The 25398-nt window shown below is 30.6% G+C and overlaps 1 protein-coding gene across 3 annotated transcripts in view; it reads left to right on the top strand.

Annotated features, from left to right (window-relative positions):
- BNIP3 (BCL2 interacting protein 3) overlaps nucleotides 1-25398 on the top strand; it is a 202442-nt gene that overhangs the window by 154669 nt on the left and 22375 nt on the right. For all 3 annotated transcript variants that reach the window (XM_075366183.1, XM_075366182.1, XM_075366184.1), the window contains one exon: nucleotides 10313-10394. In XM_075366183.1, the coding sequence (XP_075222298.1) occupies nucleotides 10313-10394 (82 nt within the window). The remainder of the gene's footprint in view (nucleotides 1-10312; nucleotides 10395-25398) is intronic.

Below are 25398 nucleotides of genomic sequence, written 5' to 3'. Positions count from 1 at the left end.
ATGAGTGAAAACAGTTACAAAATTGTCATACTGCATAATTTCCAATCTACACCCATACAGTGATAAGGTGATATTTTACTAGTTTTCTTCTAATACCGTTAAACAGATTCTGTATTAATATAAGAGATTTAATTAAAATGTTTTCTTATTAGGGAATCACACAACGGGTTATTAATTTTTACATGAAGTAATCGTTGCAGCATTCGGTGCCCTCTACCGGCTAGAAATATCGCTAGAATCTGTAGGAACAGTCTGCAAAAATCGGTTTCACCAAATTCGTTTTCTCTTTGCGTTTCATAATAGATTTGATGGATGATTATTATTATTTAAAATTAATAAAGTGATTAATATTTTATAACCCGCTGGAGTATTTGAAATAAAAATCTGTCAAAGGGGAAGGCGGGAAAGTTTTAAATTATATTGTTAGATACGTAGTTTAACTTATATGAATTTTTCTACTATGTAGTTCTGTTTAACAAAAAGTTACCGGTGAAAAATATAAATTATTTAAAAACAAAAGATTTCACCTTCCCCGTGATTCCTTCCATCAAGATTATGAATTTTTACGTTAAAATTGCAAATTTATAATTAATAATAATAATAATACCCAGATAATTTTCTATCAGTTGAATATTACTTTTGTCTTTGACGTTAATGGAATTGACTGAAAGTGACAGATTTTTTATTTATCAGTACCGGTGTGATTATACTTGTAACGCTTACGCTGCCTTCTGCACACTTCTATAATTGAAGTGGCTGGTTATTAAAAAAATAGAGATCGGTAGAAAGATAAATATCGTATTATTAGTTTTACTTTATTTTTCATATATATTAAAAAAAAAAACGGCCACTTGAGTCTATTTTTATTTAAAGTAGCCTATATCTAGCCGGATTTGCTTGCCTTGTTAAGTTTTTGTTTTATTGGAAAAATAATGCTTAGTGCTTGACCGATTTCTAAATGTAGTACTTAAAAACGAGAAAGTTTTTTACGTATACTGAAGTTCTAAAACTGTAAAGTATTGTGTCAATACAAAAGCCGATTTATCTGGTGTTTCTCTTACTAGTAGTTATTATCTACTACATGGAATAGAATCCTCTAAGAAAAAAACATCATTATTATTATTATTACGTCATCAACCTCAAGGTCGTATCGTTGGAGATGATGTGTATTTTATTTTAATTAATTACTTTATTTATATTGCGTTGGAATTGTGTTTACGATTTATCGTAAACGTTTCAATATTTCATTTTAGTTGCTCGTTAACCTTTTTTGATAATATCGTGTATTATTTATGTGAAAATGTTCGTAGATTTAAAATTATTACCGTTGTTTCAATGAAAGCTTTTGTTTTATAAAACAGGTAGCTTCATTTTCAACGTGAAGTCGATAATGTTTTCATATGTGACATTAATAGCATTTACGTCATTACGTTGATGTATATATCTCCTTTTAGTACATCTGTATTGTATATTTTGCGTACGTTAAACACACAGTCTGTTTAATTGTCACTATACAATCTTACACGTTTGCTATTTGCAATACTATTTGATTTTAAATGTATTTAAAAAAAAAAAATCCTTTTTGATGTCGAGACATGTAGATGTGTTGTAGAGGAAAAATTAGTTACTTTTTATTTGTTATTTCTACAATAAGTAGGATTTTTTTTGTTGTAATACAAAAATGCCACTGTTTTTATGTACACGTTTGTATTTAAAAGTATATAATAACACCTTTTTTATATGCTTTTTGTGTATACGGTCATTCACCTATAATTATCTGATATTATTTATTTTTTAAATGTTTTTATGAATTCAAATAATGATGCTTTTCATGTACTTTAAATTATTCACCTGACTAGTACAGGAAGTTTTTCGTTCAAAATTTATCTCTTTCATCTTTCTTCAATTTTTGAATATTACGTAGAGTATATGATAAAGAAAATCGAATGAAATTGCTTTGTTGTTAGTCTTTTCTTTTGTTACGTGTTGTGACGTAACCTTAAATAGTATAAATATATGATACCATAAAAAAAAAGTATTTTATATTTACTTGGAAAATCCCGTACTGTACTTTGACATCCATGTTAAGCACCATTTTAAAATTGGCGTAGGATTATTTTTACAGAAATAACCCGTTAATGAATATTATTAGTAATTGTGAAAATTTTTTTCTTATAAAAATAAATAATTGGCTTACATTCTAAAGCAAATAGTACGAAGTTATGACCGTGGTGGAAAATTAGATGACGAAACTTTACTGTTGGCTACTTTCCCGTTGTTTGTTTTGATCAGTTCAAAAAACAGATGTACATATTTTCTAATATGACGTCTTTCATTATGGATATTATGTCGTTTATTCAAAAAAATTATTAGTAAAATACTTTATCGCGTCAGTAGTACGTTATGAAAGTATAATGGCTTTTTTAAATGTATTCATTCTAAAACGTATAAAACTTGTACCCTTTACTGACTAAAAGCAACGGAATATATATATAAAATCCACCCCCAACTCTCCCCCCACCATTCTCTCTCTTTCTCTTGTGTGTGTGTGTGTGTGTGTGTGTGTGTGTGTGTGTGTGTGTGTGTGTGTGTGTGTGTGTGTGTGTGTGTGTGTGTGTGTGTGTGTGTGTGTGTGTGTGTGTGTGTGTGTGTGTGTGTGTGTGTGTGTGTGTGTTAAGGTAAATAATGAAATTGTGTTATTTTATGAGTAAAACTGCTGGTCGAGTAAGTTAAAGGTGGTATACTTAACTTCTTCCTATTAATATTAATAGGAATCTTCCTCATTCATTTTTCAGTGATGGTGATTTATGAATTTTAGACAAGTAAAGCAATTACGTATTGTTTTGTCACAGAGTCGGTGTCATTCATGCGTTAATGCATGATGAGCGCTTCTTATCGGCTATCACTTTGAAAAAAAAAGAAAGAAAAACACCTTTATTGTTGCGCGATTTATAAATGCAAACGATTTATTTGTGCCAATTGTGTTTTTTTATACACTACAAAAATGGCGGACCTATGACCTACCGCGAAAATGTTACGTGGTTTACGTTTCATTACACGTGATTTTGTTAAATGTTTTTATCAGTTGTAACTAAATAACGTTCATGAATTTAGCCTAATAACAACAACAAAAACTTTTACAACGAAAAGCTTCTATAATTTAAAAAAAAAAATTGCAACAGCAATGAAAAAATAATAAAAAGAATTTGCAATAATAAATTTGTTTCATTTTTTCAACCCAAAAAAGGAAATTTTCCAAAAAAATAGGCTAACAGATGCAGTTTGCTACTTCGTTGCATTTTGCCAACAAGCGCTTCATTCAAAATAAAATTGTGCGCACATACAGCAAACAAACCAACGCACCGTGCTTCATCTGGTTGACGTATTCTTCTGGAAGACCAAAAATCTTTGTTTTTGTATACATTTCTATATTATCTGTTTAGCTTCTATTCGATTTATAATTTTAAATGATTATTAAGAAAATATTTTCCATATATGTTTTTCGATTTACATGTCATCAGGACCTTTTCAGCGCCTTTTCATTTTCTACTACAATTGCTACTAACCTGTTATTCGTTGATTCAAGAATCTGCTATAAGAACTTTCATTATTACACACGACCGAGTTAATCGTTTATATATATATGTATGTATAGTTTTTGAAATTTAAATCTTTTTGTGTTTTTTTTTATAAATATACTAGCTTCGCCCGCGTTATACGGTTACTTGCATTTCCCGTAGCGTATCTTTTTATTTTATGTTTTTTACTAAAGTAACCGGAGGCAGTTGATAATTTTTTTTACCTTTCTTCACCTTTCGTGGTTGAATTTCAAAAATCTAGGAATTGGTTGATTCTCATGAAGTTTATACTCACCAAAAATGAGATTGATTTCTTCATTTATTACCAAGAAATTAAAAAAAAAATTCAAAAATCCATTATAACCCTTGAAACTCAGAATTTCAAAAAATCTAGAAATTGGTTTCTAGATATTCACACGAGAAAACTACACACAAAAAAATCAAGCTGATATCTTTATTTGTTATTCCATTTTACCCCTTTAAACTCGGAATTTCAAAAACTCCTCTTTCTGTGCACTTACCCCTTAAGAAGAACATGTATACAAATTTTCATCATTTCGTCTTATATAGTTATTGCTTGGCATTGATTATGAATCACTTACGATATGTTGTCTTCAATTTCAATATGACCTCTATTGGAAAAATATCTTTGGAACGGCTCGCTGTAAGAAAGGAGCATGAGAATTTAGCGGTTCACCACCTAGCGGCCCGAATGAGAAGTGCAGCACCGTAACGGATTGCTTATTTATTAATTACACGTTTTAATAAATAATTTTCCATTTTTAGATAACATTTCCGAGTAACCGTGATCTGTTGGATCGAAAATGTACCTGATGCATGCAAAAGTTAGCGTTCAACTTGCTAACAAATACCCCGTTTGAATTTTGAAAATCGGACGATTGTTTGCAGATAAGAGCACCCCATTACACCCCCCAAAACAGCGTCCCAGGCGCATCCCATTTGTTACCACCAGTAGATGATCGGTCTAGCCTCCTACTCACCACTCTAGCCTCACACGCAGTCTCAACGGGAAGCCTATTATTATTAAACAGGATTTTTTTAAATTTATTTAAAATAATTTCATTCTATTATTTTGTAATAATATTATTCATTCGACATTCGATTGATTCGAATTTTATATATATAATATACATTATATTTTCGAGATGATATAAATATAAAATCCTCTCTGTTATCCCAAGAAACATGGGTAAAAATTTGTTTGCCATTGATCATGAAGTTTTTCGTTTAACCCGAACAAAAAAACCGTCTTCCTCTTTATATGATACTCGTAGTATAGATTTCGTTACGGTAAACAGTAGTACATATTTTGTAACGGATATTTTCTCTTCATATCTTATTCTTTGTCAGTATATTTTTTCATTAGCCGCTTGACTCATTTAATCTACTTCTAAATTATTTTTTGTTTTGCGCTAATATTTTATATTTGATAGAATGAAGATTTTTCAGCTCGTAAAATTCAACTTGCTGCTAGTTATCAATTTTTGAGAGTAAGAATTCCTGACTGAAATAGCTCTTATTTAAAAGTTGCCCGTAACCAGTCAAACATAGGTCCTAAAATTGAGCGAAAATAATGAAAAACGTTGTAGAATTTTTTGCGCAGGTTTAACATGGACGTGTGAAATCAAGATAAGTTAAGTCAGTAAGGGGAATTTTTAGTTTTTGTTTTTATAATAAATTTTTTTAATGAAATGAAATTGCTAGAGTTGACAGAAAAGAGTGAAATATGAAATAAAGCACTTGCGATTTTATTTTTCATTATTATGAAGCTATTATCGAGCTTTACATTTATTGTCAAAGATATAATCTACTAGTAGTGAAGTTCGATATAATTATTAACATATCATACTCTTTATACACTGATATTTATGTTCCTCTTTCTCTTACTGTTATATATTATGTTATCTTTTCATTCTTTGTCACCGTTCATCTTCCTTAAAGTTTTACTGTGTTATCATTTTATTTATTCGAATCGTTTCTTTTAAAACATTTTTTTTATTACTACTATTTAGCAATTTTTTATACGAGCATTTTCTTAACATTTATTTATAAGTATCGGTCGGAAATGTATCGTACTGAATTCTATTTGCATGTTTTAGAATAATAATATAATATTTATCATTCTGTGAACGTGTAAAAAACCGTTTCAAATAAATTTGCAGACATTTTTTTAATGGAGGACAAAGAAATTTGTATGACAAGAGATTTTTCAAATTTGATTGATTAGCTGTTTAATGTCACGGTTATTTCATAAAACATAGACGTCAGAATAAAATATCATTTTTTTAATATTTTTCTGTAATGGAGAATAGTTACGATAAAACATCTTGTAAAATTGTAGTTTTATCTATCGGGAGGGTAATAGATTTGGGTGGTAAATTTGTTTGTGCTTCTGTAACTTAAGAACGGCTGAACCAATTTTTATGAAGTAGTTTTGTGGTTATTTGAATGAAAAATCCTGGCTTTTTTCCGGATCTATACACCAAAAATAATTCAAGGGAGATGTAAAAAAAAAAAAATATTATTAATAAATATATATTAGTTTTTAATAATAGATTAAAGAAAATTCCTTCATTAAAAGCTCTCGAAATAATTGTTTTAATTTTGAAAGTCGACTAAAAAGTAAAGAAACCACATGATTAATTATGTGATTCCCTAGCCAAGAAATGATAAAGAAAATGGTTTCTCCTGTTCCCCAATTTTTTTTCTTTATTTTTTTACATTACCCTTCCTCTGGACCGATAGGATATAAAAGAAAAGCTATATTCACTGATGGATATACGTTTGCCAAATGTTCTGCAGTAATTTATAACGAAAATGAAATTCATAAAAAAAAATTGTCTCGTAATAATTTTAATCTGTACCTTTTCTTGCTGGTTTACAGGCTATCTTTTACAAGTACAGCTGTCTAAAATATATTATAGTTGATGTTTACAATAATCTCTTTGTCATTAATATTATAATTAATTTATACGATAAGAACACTGATTATCTACCTTATTAGCACAACAACCCCCAAAAAGTAAAAAGAAAAAATATAAAATTATATAAAAAATATAAATTTCGCAATCCCTCCAACCCCCAACCCAATGAAATGCAGTTAAAACCGTTTACCTGCGTTGATAGCGACGAGTATGGTCGTGCACGTAGGAAGTATACTACAAATACGAGCAACTTACAGGTTCCAACTTGATGTATACGTGCTTCTTATAATTTGGTCTGATTGCATAATATTTGTTGTGGGAGCGTCATATTCGAACATGCATATGATACCTTTGAAGACGTTCACTCTCAGCAGTATAAAAGATATTGCAGAACGTCCAATTTAGTTTTGAATACGAAGCGTGCATCCGGTGCCCTTTATATAAGATTTTAAAAGTGTAGTTTCACTGAAAATAATAATTGAGGTTTCGGTTTTTTAGCGTGTGTAATACGGTGTAACTTTTTTCCAATTAGATTCTTATGCAAAATGGATAAATTTGTAAAAAACCAAGTCAGCAATATACATCCAGTGAATCGATCGGTAAAAAGACAAGATTCTACAATGACAGTTATTTAAATTTCGGTTTTACCTCATCGGATGGAAAGCCACAGTGCGTTGGTTTGTTGTCAAGTCCTCTTCGATGAAATCGTTAAGCCATCAAAATTAATTCGACCTTGGAAACTAAACATCTGGATCATATAAGCGAAGCGAATCCTTAGAAATTTTTTGAAGAAAATTACACACTTTGGAGTAATCGACAAGTTTATATTTGTAAATCAATCTTTTTTCTTTTTTTTTAAACTCCGTGACCACCGTTTGGTATTACTTCAGAGGATGAGATGAATGACAATAGCGTGTGAAAATGCCATACCTGACCGGGATTCGAACCCGGGAACTTCGGATGAAAGGCCTAGACGCTACCACTCGCGCTACAGATGCCGGCTTATAAATCAATCTGTACTGATAAAAGTGCACTTGAAACATCTTATCTCGTAGCATATACCTCAACATTGCCCGCTGCAATTAATATTGTCAGTGTTTTAATAGGCGTGGAAGAAGTAAAATTTTTTTTAAAATCGTTTTATAACGACGTAGTATCAAGGCGAATCGATGACATGGCATCAATTCTCTGTTAACATTAGAATTGTCATTAACATTAATATTGCATCATGTTAATTACATTCAAGTTAATTTCATATCGTGTTCTTTTTTTGTTGTTTTTTTTTTCTTACAATAACCTCTTTCAGTCATTAACATTAGAATTAATTTATACGATAAGAACAGTGATTCTCAACCTTATGAAATCCGGAGATGTTTATTTTCTTAAATATGAATACGATAGGGACAGATCAATCGAAGAAATGTTTTTTTTTTCAAATCAGTACCTGCTCGTGCAACAACACTAAGCTACTAAAAAATATAACATAGATTGTATTTCAGTATGTAGTGATGGTGCAAAGGCGATAACAGGAAAGAAAAGTGGATTCCTGAAAAAATTGCAAGATCGTCTTATATCAAGGATCGAATGGGTGCTCTGCTTCCATTACAGACATGCTCTTGCCGGAGTCTCAAACAAATTCTTTGTAAAGCTGTAAAAACAGTTAATTTTATTAAAACTCGACCGTTACAAAATAGGCTGTTTGCTAAATAATAGGTTGAAAGTAGCGAAAAGGAAAGGAATTTCTTTTCCCTACAGAAGTCAGATGGTTATCGCAGGGGAAAGTTTTAAACCGGTTATTGGAATTGCGAAATGAATTAATATTTTTTCAAGATAAATAAACGCCATTCGCAATTTTTTTTAAAGAATATTAAGTATATGTTGCTGTTGGCTTACTTAGCTGATTTTCTCATTTAAACGACTCGAATACGAATTCACTGGAACGTGATAAAAAGATTTTATTAATGACAGAGTTCATGTTTTCGTTAAGAAGATTGATATTATTCCATTCACTTCCGATTATATTGAGAAAGATTTGGATGAAGAGACTATTATTCAACACAGTTTGGATAGCATGAAGAGATGCATTTACGTAAACTAAAAATCAGTCGGCGGAGGATTTCCGTGAAGATAAAAATGAGTTATCGAAATGATGGGTACTAAACCCGTTTCGTGAAAACGTTGTTGGAGCTGCTAAGTTACCGGTCGAGATTCACGACTAGCTCATCGAAATGTCTGCCGATAAACGTTTTGGCTTGCTCGTAGAAATTATGGAAATTTAGTTACAGAAGCATTGAAAATGTTAATCCCATTTGGCACGTTTTTACTCTGTGAAAAAGATTTTTCGACTACGCTTGCGTTGAAAACTAAATCTAGGAATCTTATTTTATCACTTGAAAACAATTTGCTTTTGTGCGTTTCTAACTTAGATGCACGTATGGAGAAACTTTTAAATGAAAGCAAACGCAACCGTCTCATTAATTTACATGTGTATTTATAATGTAAAAAAACGTTTATAATAAATGATTTCTTTTTCTAATAAGATGATTTAAGTATTATTTACTTGTAAAATTTTAGGCTACTTTCGTGATCCCCAGTTTAAGAAACGCTGGATAGGGGAGAAAAGAGGAAAATATATACTTCTTAATATATCTTAGAAAAGATAAGGAGCTATAAACAAACTAATTATCAGAATAACAAGTAAATAATAAAAAAGTAAATAAAAAAAATTGATTTAAATTTTTAATTTAATTTAACACGCGTACTTAATGATTAATACAGAATAAACATGGCAATAAATAACGATAAATATAGCTTACTGACTAATAGCATTACAGTTTCTTTCCGTAGCATTCTCAAATGTAGACTGATAAAATGAAAATTACATCGGCAAAAAACAAACGTTTTGAAAAAATTGCGTTCTAATTATAAATTATAATTTTTTAGATATTTGAAGAATGAAAATATAAATCAGATTTGTTACATAAGTAAACACTTTATTATTAAAACTCTGTAACTTGAGCAAAAAAAAATGTTATATTTCGTTGTCTCACCTATGAATGTATAAAAGGTCGATTAAATTATAGTTTATTAGTATTGCCACGCGTATGATATTAATATGTAATGTAGTAGATCTGCTTAATAATATATTAATAATATAAACGTTTACATTTAATAAAAAATTAAATTGTGGTTAATTACTTAATCTTGACTATTCAATTAAAAAATATCATGAACATTATAAGTTTGTAATATTATAGTCGTTTAAAACACGAAATTTTGTCTTTCTAAAGTTAGAGTAAGTAATAATGAATTTTATCAACTTTTGTACTTCGGTTTAGAAAGAAATACTGTAGTTTAAAGCAAGAATGTTAACATTATGATCTGTTTTATTTAATAATACTGTTTAATATAAAAATTGGCTTAAAAAATACAAATTTTCTGTTGTTCCGGAAAATTGAAGATATTTCGTAATGTCTTTAAATTATTTTAATGTACTTGAAATAATTTATATATATGAGTGAGGAAGGGAGAAGGAGAAAAATTATTTCTTATTTTATATTTTGCACTGTTATTATTTTCAGATCGCAGGCAGTTTTGTCGTAAACTAAAAAGAGCACGTTTTATTTACACGTGCGCTTGTTTGAAAAGTAATGAAATATATTTTTTTATCATGAGTGAATATAATTAATTAGTTTTTACCAAGGTAAGGCTATAAATTGTTAATTGTTAATGAAAATAACAAAAAAGTAATTAACGAAATTATCTATTTTTATTTTTTATTTGTTTCAGCCCTAAGTCTCCGCCGAATTCGCCTAACACAGAGTTATCAATCGAAGATGATTTACGTGGCGTTTATATTAATTATAATAAGGTGAGAAAATTTAACTCGTTCAGTATGTTAATAAACGTTTAATTTTGTTTTAAAAAGTAAAGAACAAAGTTCGATCTGTTTTTCTTACGCTTAGTATTGGTTTATAAATATACAAACGTCAAGTAAATCAATTTTTTATTGATTTAAAAAAATATACGAATTATTTCTACTTTAAAACCATTACGAATTTTGGGAGTTAACGAATATAATTTTATATATATATGATTGGTTTCGAAATCAAATTACTGTAAAACCTTTTTTTTGATTTACGTAAAAAAAAGAAAACTTATTAAATATTCAAACAAATTTTAAAGCCAACCACTGAATTTTAAACTTAACGGATTAGATTTTTATTAAAAGGTGACTCCATGATCTAGAGTAGCGCTGTCCATCCCGCGGGATAGCGGGCGCCCGCACACATTTGCCAATTTTTAATACTAATCTACATTTCAAAATAATATTATATTTTACATCTTAAAAAGGATATAAAAAATACTTTTTAGCCATTGTATTTTACAGTAATTCAACAGAAGTAATTCTGCCGGCCTTTGCAACCCGTGTTCGTTTCTTTGACATTGTTGACAAATTCATTTCCTTTGTAATGGTATAAGTAAGTATAAGACTCCTAGCAGGGGGTCTAGCTAGATAGAACAAACTACCTAATTGTCACTCATTTGATGGTTGCTCTCCACTCAAGCTACTAGCATTCATTGTAATAAATTTCAAACCGACATTCTTTTCTGTTCTTTGGTAAAACTGAGCCTCTTTCGTTATTTTTATTTCCTAACAGATTTAAATAAATTTTAACCTGACCTTCGTTAAATAGAAACAGACGTTTCTCGTGAATTTTTTAATTAATTTACATGTGGGTGTGGCCAGTAAATTTTCTGTTATTTAGATAAACCAATGAGTTTCTATCTTTCAACATAATTAAGTCTTTAGCCAATAAGGAATTGAATTTGACGCTTTTTAACAATTCTGAATTTTTGAGTGCCATCCAGTTCTTGTATTTTAACTTGAGTATAACTTGATAGTCGTGAATTGAAGTAGGCCGGCCTACGTTCTGCTGGTACAATTTATTACGTTGTCTCGTGTTGTGATATGTTATACATTCCACATGTTAACGGTATTTTTAAATTGAAGTTCTGAAAATTATTAGATATTATTTTAACATAATATCTAGTGTAGTCTTAACATGGCTAAAAGGCAAAGAACTTATAGTGAATGGAAGAACCAATATTGTTACATTCCACATGTTATCGGTATTTTTAAATTGAAGTTCTGAAAATTATTAGATATTATTTTAACATAATATCTAGTGTAGTCTTAACATGGCTAAAAGGCAAAGAACTTACAGTGAATGGAAGAACCAATATTGTTTTATTGAGTATAGGGGAAAATCTGTGTGTTTATTGTGTGGTGCTAGCCTGTCTGTTTTTAAAAGAAGTAATGTACAGCGATATTTTTGACTAATCACAAACAGTTTAATAACGAATTCCTGTGAATTCTGAACTAAGAAAACACAAAGTGAAAGACCTTAAATCCGAATTACAATTCCAGAAATCCTGTTTACGGAACCTGTTCAGGACACCAGTAACTTGACAGAAGCTTCTTACAAAATCTTACGTACTAGCTAAAAGAAAAAAACCGTTTAGCGATGGGGAAGTATTAAAAGAAGCAATGATTTGTGCCGCTGAATCTCTGTTCGAAGGTCACAAAGATAAATCTGCACTTATGTCTTCCTTTAAAGGTCTTCAATTGTTTCACCAAACTGTTGCTAGGCGGGTTGAACATATTTCTAATAATTTGGAATCTCAATTACACCAGGATTTGCAATTACGTGAATATTTTTCACTCCAGTTTGATGAAAGTACTGACATGTCTGATATTGGCGAGTTATGTGTATTTATTAGAATGGTTTTGTATGATTTCGCGGTAAAGGAAGAGTTTGTCAAAATGTTGCCATCTCACGGACAAACTAAGGGAGTGTACATATTTAATGCGTTCCTTAAACTTGTCAAAGATAGTATAGTAACTGTTCACTTTCAAAGCTTGTTGCTATAACAAAGATGTAGCGCCTTCTATGACCGGTAGGGATAATGGATTTCTATTTCTTATTGCATTATCCACCTGGAAGTTTTACGCGCAAAGGTTTTAAAGTTTGATCATAAATAGTTATAAAAATTGTAACTCGTGTGGTGAACTGTATCAGATCCGTCTTCTACACGTCATCAATTATTTCGAAATGTTTTGAATATATCAGACACTCAGTATGGGACGTAATTCTTCATGCATATATAAGGTGGCTTAGTAGGGGTAAAACACTGGAACGATTCTGCTGTCTGCTAGATGAAATAAAAGACTTTTTGAAATTATCTCCCGGACCATATCACGAATTTATCATGGCTTCTAGAAATTCATTTTCTGGCAGATATCACTTCAAACTTAAACGAGTTAAATCTCGAATTGCAAGGAAAATATCTTAATATTTTACATATAATAAGTGTTATAAATGCGTATGTAAAGAAAGTGAAGTTGTTGATTGCACTTTTAAACGGAAATTCCCTTTCATACTTTTCAAATTCCAAATCAATTTTAGAAACAGTAAATGACGGCGAGTCTGTTCTTTCCTCTTATGCCAAGCATCTTGAAACTCTTCTTTGACGGTAGATTTAGCCAGTTTTCAGTACTTGAACCGGTGATATTGTTTGTCAATAATCCATTATTGACTAATAATCCAATATACGCTTCCGTTGACGTTATTGAACTTGAAAATAGGGTGATTGAAATATTCGGACAGTATAAAATTGAAGAATTAGAAATGGAAATTTTAAATTTTCAAGAAGACCTTTCTTTAAAATCCTCATATGCAACGTGTAGCAATATATGAACCCTGGTGGACAGAAAAAATACCCCATTCTCTTTAGTGTAGCACTGAAAATATATTCGTGCTATGGTTCAAGTATCTTTGTGAAGTTGCACTTTCATCAATTAACAACATCAAAAACAAGTACCAATTCTGCCTGACGAGATCACCTTGATGACGCGTTAAGAGCAGCTTCTTCTAGCTGCAAACCAGATTTTTTTCAACTTGCAGCGAGCATGCATTGTCAAATTTCACATTAATAATGTGGCGAGTAAATGTAATTGATTTTTGTTTCAAATGTTTTCGTCATTATTAAAATTTATAATTATTGATTTTGTTGGTAGCAGCAGTAGTGTGGAGATAGTTGAAGTGAATCGTGGCGCCCGCGCAATCTTTGTAATCATTTAAATACGCCTCTAGTTGTAAAAAGGTTGGACAGCGCTGCTCTAGAGAATTGATTCTCAAACTTTTTCGCCCACCGCTCATATTGAGAATCAAAAATTCTCTAGTCGCCCAAAATTTTTAAACTTACATCCGTTAAAAATAATTGCAATTCCTGTTTTTAAGTGCGCTCCTCAAAACAGCAATTGCAATAATTACTTTTAGACGTGGCACATCCTATTTCTGAATTGAAACTTAGATTTTACTTTACATTTTATTTTGAAGTATCTGGAAAACATAATTTCGCCTTTTTTTGTTTTTTTTTTATCAACCACCGCCTGAACGCCCCCAATTTTCTGTGGGCCTTCTACCACTCCCCCTGAAGGCCTCCAGTGCCCACAAGGGGGCACTATCGCCCGATACGAATGCTCTAGAATCTGGATATTTATTCCCGAGCTTGACTCCACGTAATCGAGAATATGGAGTTTTACGTAACAATGCTGATACAACTTTACAATCACTTTTCTCGCAGAAGGCGTTTTGTTTTTAGTTATTACTAATTGAGAAGTCTGGAATTTAATACTATAAGAAATATATTGCCACATCTACAGATTGGTGAATTTATTGTAAAACGTAGAAATAAATTGTGAAAATTTCACAGATTGTAATATTTTGTAAATTTAGTTTGGAAATATATAGTATTTTTTTAATGTTTTTATTGTATTTTATATATATAAAGACATAAATGTTACATATAGTCAGTTGCTCAATCTTCCGTTCTATATTCAGTTAAGTTTACTTACCATTTTATCAGTCAATGGGGTGAATGTGTTCTTGTTTGTTAATATATCAGTAAATAAATTTGGGCATATCTAATCTGCTTCAAGTTAATTGTATACAGTCTATTTCTACTACTGTGTAATTGTATTATTATTTTTTACGCGTTTGTTGCAAATTTTTTAGTTATAATTATATTTACTCATAATTATTTCCGAAAGCACTGTTGCTTTTAGTAAACGGGAGAAGTGTTTGTTACTGTATATCTAAAGCATATCAATATTTTAATTGACTGCAAATATATTTTAAATAATCGTTTCTTATGAATTATTTGTATCAGGTTATTTAATTATATTTAATCCTTAGCTGTACATGTGAGGGTTTAGTTAAGTGACGTTTTCTGTTTTGTATACAGATTTTTTCCCTTTGTAATAATAGTATATTGGGCGATAAGGATTAAAATAACACGTAATCCAAACGATAAATCTTTTTTATTCTTTTTATCGTATAAGTGAAATTTCAGTAATTGTAATAAAAATCTGTCTTTATACCGAACGGGTTTAGAATTTTTTCTATTTTATTACATGAAGAGGTATCGATCTGATTTGAATCTAACCTTTTATAGTTTGATTATCGCATGGAATGATAAAACTACACAACATTTCAAAAACATGCTTGGGGGAAAGTCTACTCATTGTCAGAATTTAAGGACTCTACCATTTAAAAAACAACTCTTAAACCATTTCATTCGAATATTAAGCCTGAAAATTTAAACCTTAAGAAAGGATTCGCAATTTTTCATGTATTTTTTTATTCACGACAAGATCGTTACGGGAACAGAAATTAAATCAGTCTAGTTTTCAACAAATCTCCGCCAAGATGATCTCCTGAAGATGAACTGAGAGAACCATGAAAGGTTTCTATATTTTGTCTTTTCGTTTTTGCTTATTTTCTTTTTCGAGTTGTGTTTTTTATTTCATTACGCTATTTATGAAAATACTTGTATGACAAAAATTTTTTCTATTTGGAGATACATAGTAGTAATTGTCAGAAGAAATTGTATGCAATATGGCCTTTCAAAAATATACGTTGGGGTGGCAACCTCTTTTCTCACTGAAATCGGTTTAACATTTTCTCACCTATTTTGATTTTATTAAAAAATTCATCGGAACAATAATGTATAACTGTTACATTACATTACGTTATTGCATTGAACTTCCCAATTCTTGTCTCGATGTTCTGCCACATTCCCAGTGAAAATATTTTTTCTGTGGTTCTGTCGCTTATTATTATTCTGTTAAATATTATCCTGTTAGAAATTTCAAGGGAATAAAAATGTATCTTCTGTACTTATCGAAATCATTGTCTTTTATGTGATTGAAGGCATGAACCGTTTTCTAGCAATTAGTTTCTTCAGAATTTTTGTATCAGAATCATGGAGAAAATTAGTTTCCGTTCTTATTCAATAATGTAAATGTTTCAAAACTAACTTTGTCGCCCGTAGTACAGTTTTCAATTAATGTTTATATGTTATTTCATCCCAACCCTGTAGGGGAAGACACCCACCTTGTTACGTTACCGGTCGCCACCCCCCCCCCCCCCCCCCACCACCGTTCCGAGCCCTGAGGGGCTTTACCGGAGGTCGTCTTTAGACCCTCTAAATGATTACATCTCACAGTCATCAGCCAGGCCTCGGTCGGGGTGCCACCGATGTAAATGCCTCGGCAGACATTTGCATCAGTAAAATACAAATATCAAATTTTGCCTTCGCGTAGGCCTCAAACGGACATCTTCACATCCAACTCGACATGATTCCCTCAAACTAACTGACAGAGACCGCGGAAGCGCTTACCCCGCCTAGTCTGAATTTGACAACACCGTTCGTGACTGTGAATGCATCAGAAAACGAACGAGTTGTAAGTCAAATCAATGCTACACTCATACCGATCAAAGTTATGTTTTACGCAACGTAGAAATTCAGTTCTGCACCCAAATTCAGTAAGTCGACCAAATTAGGTCACCTATCAAAGGGAATGTAACCTCATTCAGTATATGTTATTTCAGTAGATATTTGCTAATTGTTTGCTGTAATAGTCGGCCGTTTTACAAAAAAGTATCTTCTCGGAAACCACATACAGTAAACTAATACGCAGATGCACAGCTAAAGATATTACTAAAGAAATTTCATTTCGTTAATAGTATTTATTTATTTTTATTTGTAAATTCAATTCGCTTTGTTTTTGTATCGGTGATGACTGTAAAATTAATAGCTAGATTTTTTTTAAACGAGGAATTACGGAACGTGGTGAAGTGTTGACTAATATAAGTGTTCTGCCCAAAGGAAGGTTTTCACATGGCCGCCCTCTATTCTGTTCGATTCTGTGCCATCCGTTTCATTTTATAGTAACTTTTCCCTTTTTATATTGTCTACCATTTTCATTCGTTTCCGACCTCTTGCTTTCCTCCCCGTTACAAATCCTTCCAATTCCGTCACCAACAGGCAGTCACGTCTCAGTCAATTTCCCAACCAACTGCATTTTTTTCTTTTTATTATTTCAATAATCGCCCTCTCTTCTCCCACTCTACGAAGCACCTCCTCGTTCCGAACTCTCTCCATCTAGCTGATCTTTTCCATCCTCCACCAAACCCAAATTTTAAAGGCCTCCAATCTTCCTTCTCTCCTCTCCCTTTCTAATAGTCCCTGTCACTACTCCGTAAAGGGCCACACTCCACACAAAACACTTCGCAAGTTTTTTTCCGTAGTCGCAGATCTAGTTTGCTTATAGCACTCTCCTCATTTTGCTGACTGCTTCCTTTGTCCTAGCAATACGTATAAGTTTAACTTATACTTATGTATAAGTTTAACTTCCTGATCACACTTATATCTTCCTTAATGATGCACCCCAGCTACTTGAAGGATGCCAATTGCTCACGTGTTGACTTAATAATTAAAAAAATAATGCGGTTTCGAAAGTAATGCAGATTATATTATTGAGACGACACACAATTTGCAACTTATTGCACCCATTAGGAGAATCATTAAGTTGATAATGGAGAGTTCAACTCCAACTCAGTCTGCATGTAACAGTTTGGATTTCATTTGTTACCCTTTCTTACTGTTGATTATTTTTCCATATTTTTATTGTTATTTATTGGTTGAATTTTTTTATCCCGTACGTAAACAAAGTTCAGCTTTAACGAGTGACAAAATTACAGTTATGTAACGGAAAATATTACGTATTATTATATTATAAATTATATTTATGAATATTCGTTTACATATACTGATAATTAACGTAGTTAGCGTACACTTGATAACCTTTTTTACTTTATTTTCATTCATATTAACACCTACAAACAAATTATATTAAAATGAATAATTATTCGTGAAAGAGTTATTTCTTAAAATGCGAACTATATTTTGATTTTTTTTTTAGATTCGTACAATCTTCATAAAATTTTTAATATATTTAATGGAAAATTTCTAGTTTTGCATACATTATTAGCATCTGCAGACAATTTATTATTTGGAAAAAACCCGTATGTTCCAGTTAAAGAGCTTGACATTATAGTTGCCATTTTAAAAATATTAATTTTTCCAGAGGTACTTCATATTATATTATAACAATCCACATAAAAAAAAAATTGTTAAAAATAATGAAATAAATTACACTTTAGCAAATAATAAATATGAATTAAAAACCTTTAGCATACAGTAAAAATTAACACAGTTTTTTCACTTTCATTTTTTTTTCGATTTTTAAGTTTCATCTGTTAGAACTCTGAGCTAAATTAAGTTGGTGTTTGTTTTTAATTTGGCATACGCTTCTAACGGTGGAAATTAAAAAAAAATTTGCGTAACATTACTTTTCAGTAGTCTTTTTAAATCGTTTTACCGACTTGCTCTTTTGTATTCAAATTTTAAATAAAAATAAAGTTGATAAAACAATTTAAAAAGACTACTGAAAAGTAATGTTAGTTAATTTGTTTTTAATTTCAACTTTTAAAATCGTGTGCCAAATTAAAAACAAATACCAAAAACTTTGGCTCAGAGTTCTAACAGATGAAACTTAAAAATCGAAAAAAATGTCTAATTTTTACTATATACTAAAGTAAAAAAAATATTACTATATTTTGTAAAAATAATTGTGAAAGCAAAAAAACTGCGTTTTTGGATATTGAAGCACAGAACAACGTAATAAATAAACTGTTCCTTAACATAACGTAAAGGTCTATGAAATGCGGTAATATGTATTATTTTTTTACTTCAAGTTTTGCTAAATTTTTTTTTATTTTCGCGCCGATATAAATTGAATATCGGTATAACATCAGGTTATTTATCTTACGCTATACATTACTACGTAATCGTGACCGCAGAAATATAAAAAACCTCTTCGTCTAATAGACAATATAATGTTTCGCTTTGAAGATCTTTAATTTAGGTTATCCGAGAAATCTTATCGAATCTGTAAGCAATCAATAATACAACCATTTTCGTTTTTTAAATTAAAAATGAACAAAAATATACTGCAATCCACAAACTTACGTCGATTCATTTGTTAAAAAGAAATAAGATAATTATTGTCAAACATGAAGAAAAATAAATAACTCCTTAAATTTCCGTCTGAGTTATTTGGATTTCTGGTAGCGTGACCTGTTGAACGGAGACATGATGTAGGATCTTCTCGAACACTACAGGAATTTTTTTTTTTTTATTTTTGGATGTTTGCTTTTTCTAAGAAAAACCACATTTTTGTGGCTTCTCATACCAAAATAAATAATTAACATACATATTTTTATAATAAGTGGCATGTTACAAACATCGGTATTTAATAAACAACGTCTATTTCAGTTAGTTGCTTTCGAATATTTTTGATTAATTGTTAGAATTACCTAGGAACGTTTCGTACGCAATCTCAAATATTATTGAAATCGATTAATTAAGGATTCAATAAATAAGATATTTCTCGTTTTACTAAATAGGCGTATACAAATAATTTTTGACGTTTAATGAATGATTAAATAATAACAATAAATAATGATTTTACAGTTCAAATTTTGCTACCGTATACAAAAATAACGACGTTACATTTTGCTTTTTGAAACGACGCGTCATTCCCTGCTGTCTGTCCCGAGGTATGTCCGCGAACTGGCAAATACGCTTCTGAATGTCAGAGCCGATCTAAGAAAGGACATGTTCAGAAAAAAGGTACAAAACATAAGGTACAAACAGGTATAAACGTATCACCAACGCCATTACAAGCGTAAATCCAGCTGCGCTTAGTAAAAAATTTGCTTCAAAAAAAGTTTATTTTTCCTATGTATGGAAACTTACCGGACAGTCTGTCACTACAGAGTGATGGAAATACTTTCTACGTTTTTTTTTATTTATTAGTAAATAAGGGACAATATTATAATTGTTGTTATTATCATATAAGTGTTAAAATGCCAATTCTATGTTTAATAAATGCAAAATGTCTTTTAATTATATAATTGTGACAGAATCTCAGATTAGAATGTAAACATAGTTTATTGTATTTAATTATAGGAATGTATATTTAATGTTAATGTAAAATTAATTGTATTGATTTATTGACGTATGTAATTTATGTTTATTTAGTACGGTTGTGGTGACGTGCATTAATGCACGTATTTTATTACTGATTATTATTATTGTTGGTTGCACGTTTTTCTGATAATTTCTTTTTTTTACTGATAATCGTTTTAAAAAATATTTGAATTAATTTTATTTTATATCTTGTTAATATTTTATAAATTATTACATTTATTGGTTCGTTATTGATTAATTTTCTTGATAAATTCTTATTATTGTATTTAAATCCTTTTTTGCAGTTTTGTTTTTGTAGAAGAAAAAAATGTGAATAAATAAATAACATTCCTTAGATGATTAAAAGTTAAAATAATATTTAATTTTATTATGTCCATATTAATATTAGATTTTAATCATTTTTGTTAGATTATTTTTTAAATTGCACGTGTCATGGGTTTATCTAGTTTTAAATTAATTTTTACCTCTGTAATAAGTAAATATTAAAATTGAACTAACTCTGGGTACTACCGCACTTTATTTAACACCTTGAAGGGAACCTCAGTCAAAATTCCAACAAAATGATTTGTACGGTAACCGTTCCAAAATCTATTCGATTTAATTCTGTCCCCTCCGAATGTCGTTTATTAAAATTCATAACTAATAATCATTAAAAAAACTTTTCCCCGAAGATAGGAAACAATCCGTACACGAAATTTAAAAAAGCATAAGAACAATAAAAAGAATTTGTATAAGAAGGTGGAACCCCTGGAAAAAAACTTTTGCAACCAGAGCGATTAGATGCCAAAAGTCAGTTTTTCATCAAGAGAGGAACGGTCTACTGTTAAATATTTCAGTTGAAGAAATTCTGAGATTTCAATCATGTAAATTGCCGGTTTAAATAACATCATTCTGAAAGGTTAGTTACGCTTGCCGTTCACGATTAATTGTGTATGCACAAAAAATAACAACACAAATCGGGATAACGATATAAATTGGAATTATTAAGACGAAAAGCCCTTTCGTATCGGTTTTGTATTGAACGTAAAACTAATATAAAATATAAACTTCGCAGTTAGAATTAAAAGAATTAACAATAGTTACATGCACAACATGTAGATTGCGCTTGATAAGGAGAATTATATCTATCGTCTGCACACGAAATTGTGGTTCAATAAAAGTTTGTATCTTTATTTTTTTTTACCAACTTTTCGAAGAAATTAAGGAATTTTACTATCGATCGCATGGTTGGAGTGGAGGGTGAAAATGAATTTTCTTAACGTTTTGAGGTATGAAGGAGTACGAAATTGCAATTCACTTTAAATGTTATATATATAAGTTGTTTATATATATATATATATATATACACAACTTATATAGGTCTATGTATAAAATTTTGTGGTTCGAAAATCTTCAAAACTGCTAAATCAATTTCATTGAAACTTAGGTCTACCGTAGTAGTGGATCTAAAGTTGTGCATGTAAATATTTGATGAATTACTTTTTGGTAATCGATGAAGATCGGTTGAGTGGTTAAACTGAATTTAAGGTCGAAAAGCTTTTAGCGGGACAACTTAGAAGCGTGGTTCGTTATGATATTGGAAGTCTGAATGTTGACGTTTCTTTATCTGTAATATCTATTGTTCGGCGTTTTAGGTAGCGTTACTTACTTTTAGGGTCATGATGACCGGGTATGTGTTTGAGCGAGGCAAAAGGAAACAAAATAAAATAATGTAATGTCGGTCTTATTGCGCAGAAGTACAGAAGAATTTTGTTCAGTCCTGAAGCAACGGTTATCTATGTGACCCCTTTTCCTTCGTGCATTTCATATCCCTAAGGTAGAATATTTTTCTGATTATAACACGATGATAACCTTTTCTACATAGTATGCTAATGTCGTTGCTTTTCATTCCCTTTTGTATTAATCGAAACAAAATTAAATTTTATAATTTTTTAATATTTATCTAATACGCGCACTTAAGATTACGAGAATGAAATTTACTACTGGAAGCTTTGCATCCATTCAGTTCATTTATGTTGAGCATTCAGATTAAGTTGTTTAAATTGAATAACATCTATATTAATTATTCATTGAGGTAATTGCGATCCGTTATATCCTGTTTATTGCGTTGTATAAGTGGTTTATTTATTATTATCTTGTTTCGTTTAAAAGGAATAAGAAAAAACTTTAATTATTACTTGCGCATTTAGCCAGTAATAATTTGATGTATTATGTACTGCATACTTGAATTATTCTGTTTGCGATGCTGCGACACTGTAATTAATACTATTCGCAGCTTGCTGCAAGAGTCTGACTTGCGAGTGTAATTATACAGTTAATACATATTTTATAGCTAGACCGTAGTATTTGTGTGCTTTGTTAAGTGTTTGTTAATACCGTTTTAATTTTAATTAAATAATGATGATTTTTTTCTAGTTAATTACAAATAATTTTAATGTATATATAGATTTACATTTTATTACAATTACTGTCCAGATAAATATTTTCTAGAAATTAAGTAAGTAAATAAGTAAGGCATTCGATATTTAACTGTCGCTGTCCAACGGCATGTTATCTTTCGGTTTATTGAAGTGAACTGATATCTAACGACATAGTAGTTAGTCCACCGACTATGTAAACGGCGCGGTAAAATATTGTTTGCATAAAACGACCAAAATTATCCCCGTATGAATGAAATCATGATTATATACGATTATCGTATTTAGAAGAGTTTTGATTCGCTGCAGTTTTGTTTTCTATTGTTTTACGAAACCTTGGATTGGAGTCTAGTAGTGATAGAATGAATAGTGGCCGGTTACTTTAATTGATCCTCAGAAAAAGTAGGTTGCCTATTTTGCTTGTTAAATGAATAAAATTGAAATTGTATTCTCAGTAGACTGTGACAATTGTGTGATGCGTCATGATCGGAATCATAACTGTTCATAATTCAAATTACACTATATGTTGGTTTGTATTTTATAAACATAAAAACAATAAATCATTATGGAATTTCGTATCATTGTAAATTGACAATGAATATTGTAATATACAATAATATTGTAATAATAAAATTTATATTATTCTCATATAAATTAAATTTATATGAGAAACTGGATTGGACTTTCGTCTGTTTTTTATTATACAATTGTAGAAGTGATTTTCATTCCACTTCCTTTTGGGGGACGAGTATGAAATATCGATGTTTGAATACTGAAGTGTGTGTGAAAGCGAGAGAGCGCGTTTTTTATATTATTTTTTTCATTATTTTAGGAGAAATTCTTACGAAGAAAGGGATGGATGATTATTAATATAAAATAATCAGTTATAAGTAAGTATTATATACTCGTAATTATGAGTAGTAAATATTTTTTTTACGTAAAACTCTATTTACGTCCACGTTGTTTTGTTACCGAAAATCAGAAAAAAAAATATTAGAGCCCATTCCATAATTTTATTCATTCTTATTTTCATTGAATTCTGTAAAAAGTATAAAAATGTGACGGCCGTTTGATTATGTAAGAATACGGTGCAGTAAGAATACAGTTCATATGATGCAGTAAAGTGAGACGGACTGTTTATTGATAAACATCCGTGAAGAGTAAAAAGGACTGATTCAAGTGGGAAATAAAGGATCGATAATAAAAAAATGTATGGACCTGGAGAAAGGTTGGCCTACCATCCGATAAACGACATGTAGCAAGATCCCATTAAAGCGATAATTTAAGCGATCCCGTTTAAAGAATTGCTTAAGACTCATTATAGGCAGCGAACCATTATCTCGAGAGATCTGGACACTTTTACTCACGAAGGGGGACCTACACGTCGATCGATGATTTTATAGGGCCAGTTTAAATATGCATGCTCTGACAAAAATTATATTTCCTACGTAGTGAAACGAGTGATTTTTGTAATTCCACTTGATGTAAACATTGCTTTTTTCTTCTCTGTTTGATTAACTGATTATAGAGTTGTGTAAATGTTATGTATAGTAGATCGGGTGTGATTTTGTTTAAGCAGTTTGTTTTCACGTTATAGCGTTCTAGTCCTAGTAAAGCCAGTTATTTTTCACGGATTTGAATACTAGATCGTGGATACCGGTGTTCTTTGGTGGTTGGGTTTCAATTAACCACACATCTCAGGAATGGTAGAACTGTGAATGTATAAGACTACACTTTATTTACACTCATACATATCATCCTCTGAAGAATTATCTAAACGGTAGATAGGGAATCTTGGAGAGCTGCATCAAACCAGTCAGATGACTGAAGACAAAAAAGAAAAGGTAGTTACCGGAGGCTAAACAGGAAAAAAAAAGAAAAAGTTTGTTTTCACGGCAAAACATTTTTTTTTAATGATTGCATAACAATATCCGTTTTTTAAACATGAAAGGTGTTATGTTTGTTTGAATATAATCCAACTGTGTATTTGTTTCGATTCTGTTACTTTTCTCCGTATGAAATTTTTGTGAAACCATCAGGAGGAAACCTTTTACTCACCTCACAAATTCTCACATCTTCAGCGTGGTTGTAGCGAGTACCCGCAAAATCCAAAGAAAATTTCTGTAAATATGATGAAAAAAGGATGTCGGCGAGAAAGAGACGACTTTTTTCGAAAATTCGACTGAAGGGTTGGTAGGCATCGTTTAGGTTGTGAAGGCATGTCCTTCAGGAGAGTTAATTTTATTTTTTATTCAGAATAGGAGCAGAATATTACCCATCAACAGTATGTATTGATTAGCTCGAATATATCCTGAAGTAAATTAATTTCCTTTCAAATGTAAAAAGGGTCAACAGAGAACAGGCTCAGACTTCATGAAGTAAAAGCTCATCTGTTTACAAGATTTCCCTCCTCATCAACCGCAGGGTATCGTCATTCTTATCCATGAAACTCTTTTGATGATAAACTGTCAATTTTTTTCATTAAGTTGGTAAGTTGAAAGTTAGTAGTTAATGAAAACAGCTTTTGCCATTAACTTATGTATCTGCTGAGCACTTGCGGATAGTTTTGGTGGGAAATGTCTATAGCTACCACATTATAATAGTATACACACTTTGTACAACTTCAAGTAGGTTTACTGTAGATTATAATCTCTAAGGTATATTAGACATCCGTTTAAAACAGCCTGTTATTTATGACATTTGTGATTTTATTTTGTTTTGGATACAGTTAGTTACTATTATATTTGGTAGTTACTAACCAAATAGTTTACTATTATTAATTATTAATTAGTTTACTATTATATTTGGAATAGATATTTATGGAAATTGTTATTAAAATTAAATCTTTAATCAGAAGTGGGTGAAAGGATTACATTTATTAAGATAAAATTGTAAGTTTGGTGGTTGCATTTAGCCGTTATATTTTAGATCCGAATTTAATTAAAACCATGTTCATTTATAAAATTTAAACTGTAGTATAGCGGTTGATGCGGA

Source organism: Lycorma delicatula, chromosome 5 (assembly GCF_047948215.1).
Source record: "Lycorma delicatula isolate Av1 chromosome 5, ASM4794821v1, whole genome shotgun sequence".
NCBI classification, from domain to species: Eukaryota; Metazoa; Arthropoda; class Insecta; order Hemiptera; family Fulgoridae; genus Lycorma; species Lycorma delicatula.
This window is presented reverse-complemented; position numbering and strand designations above follow the sequence as displayed.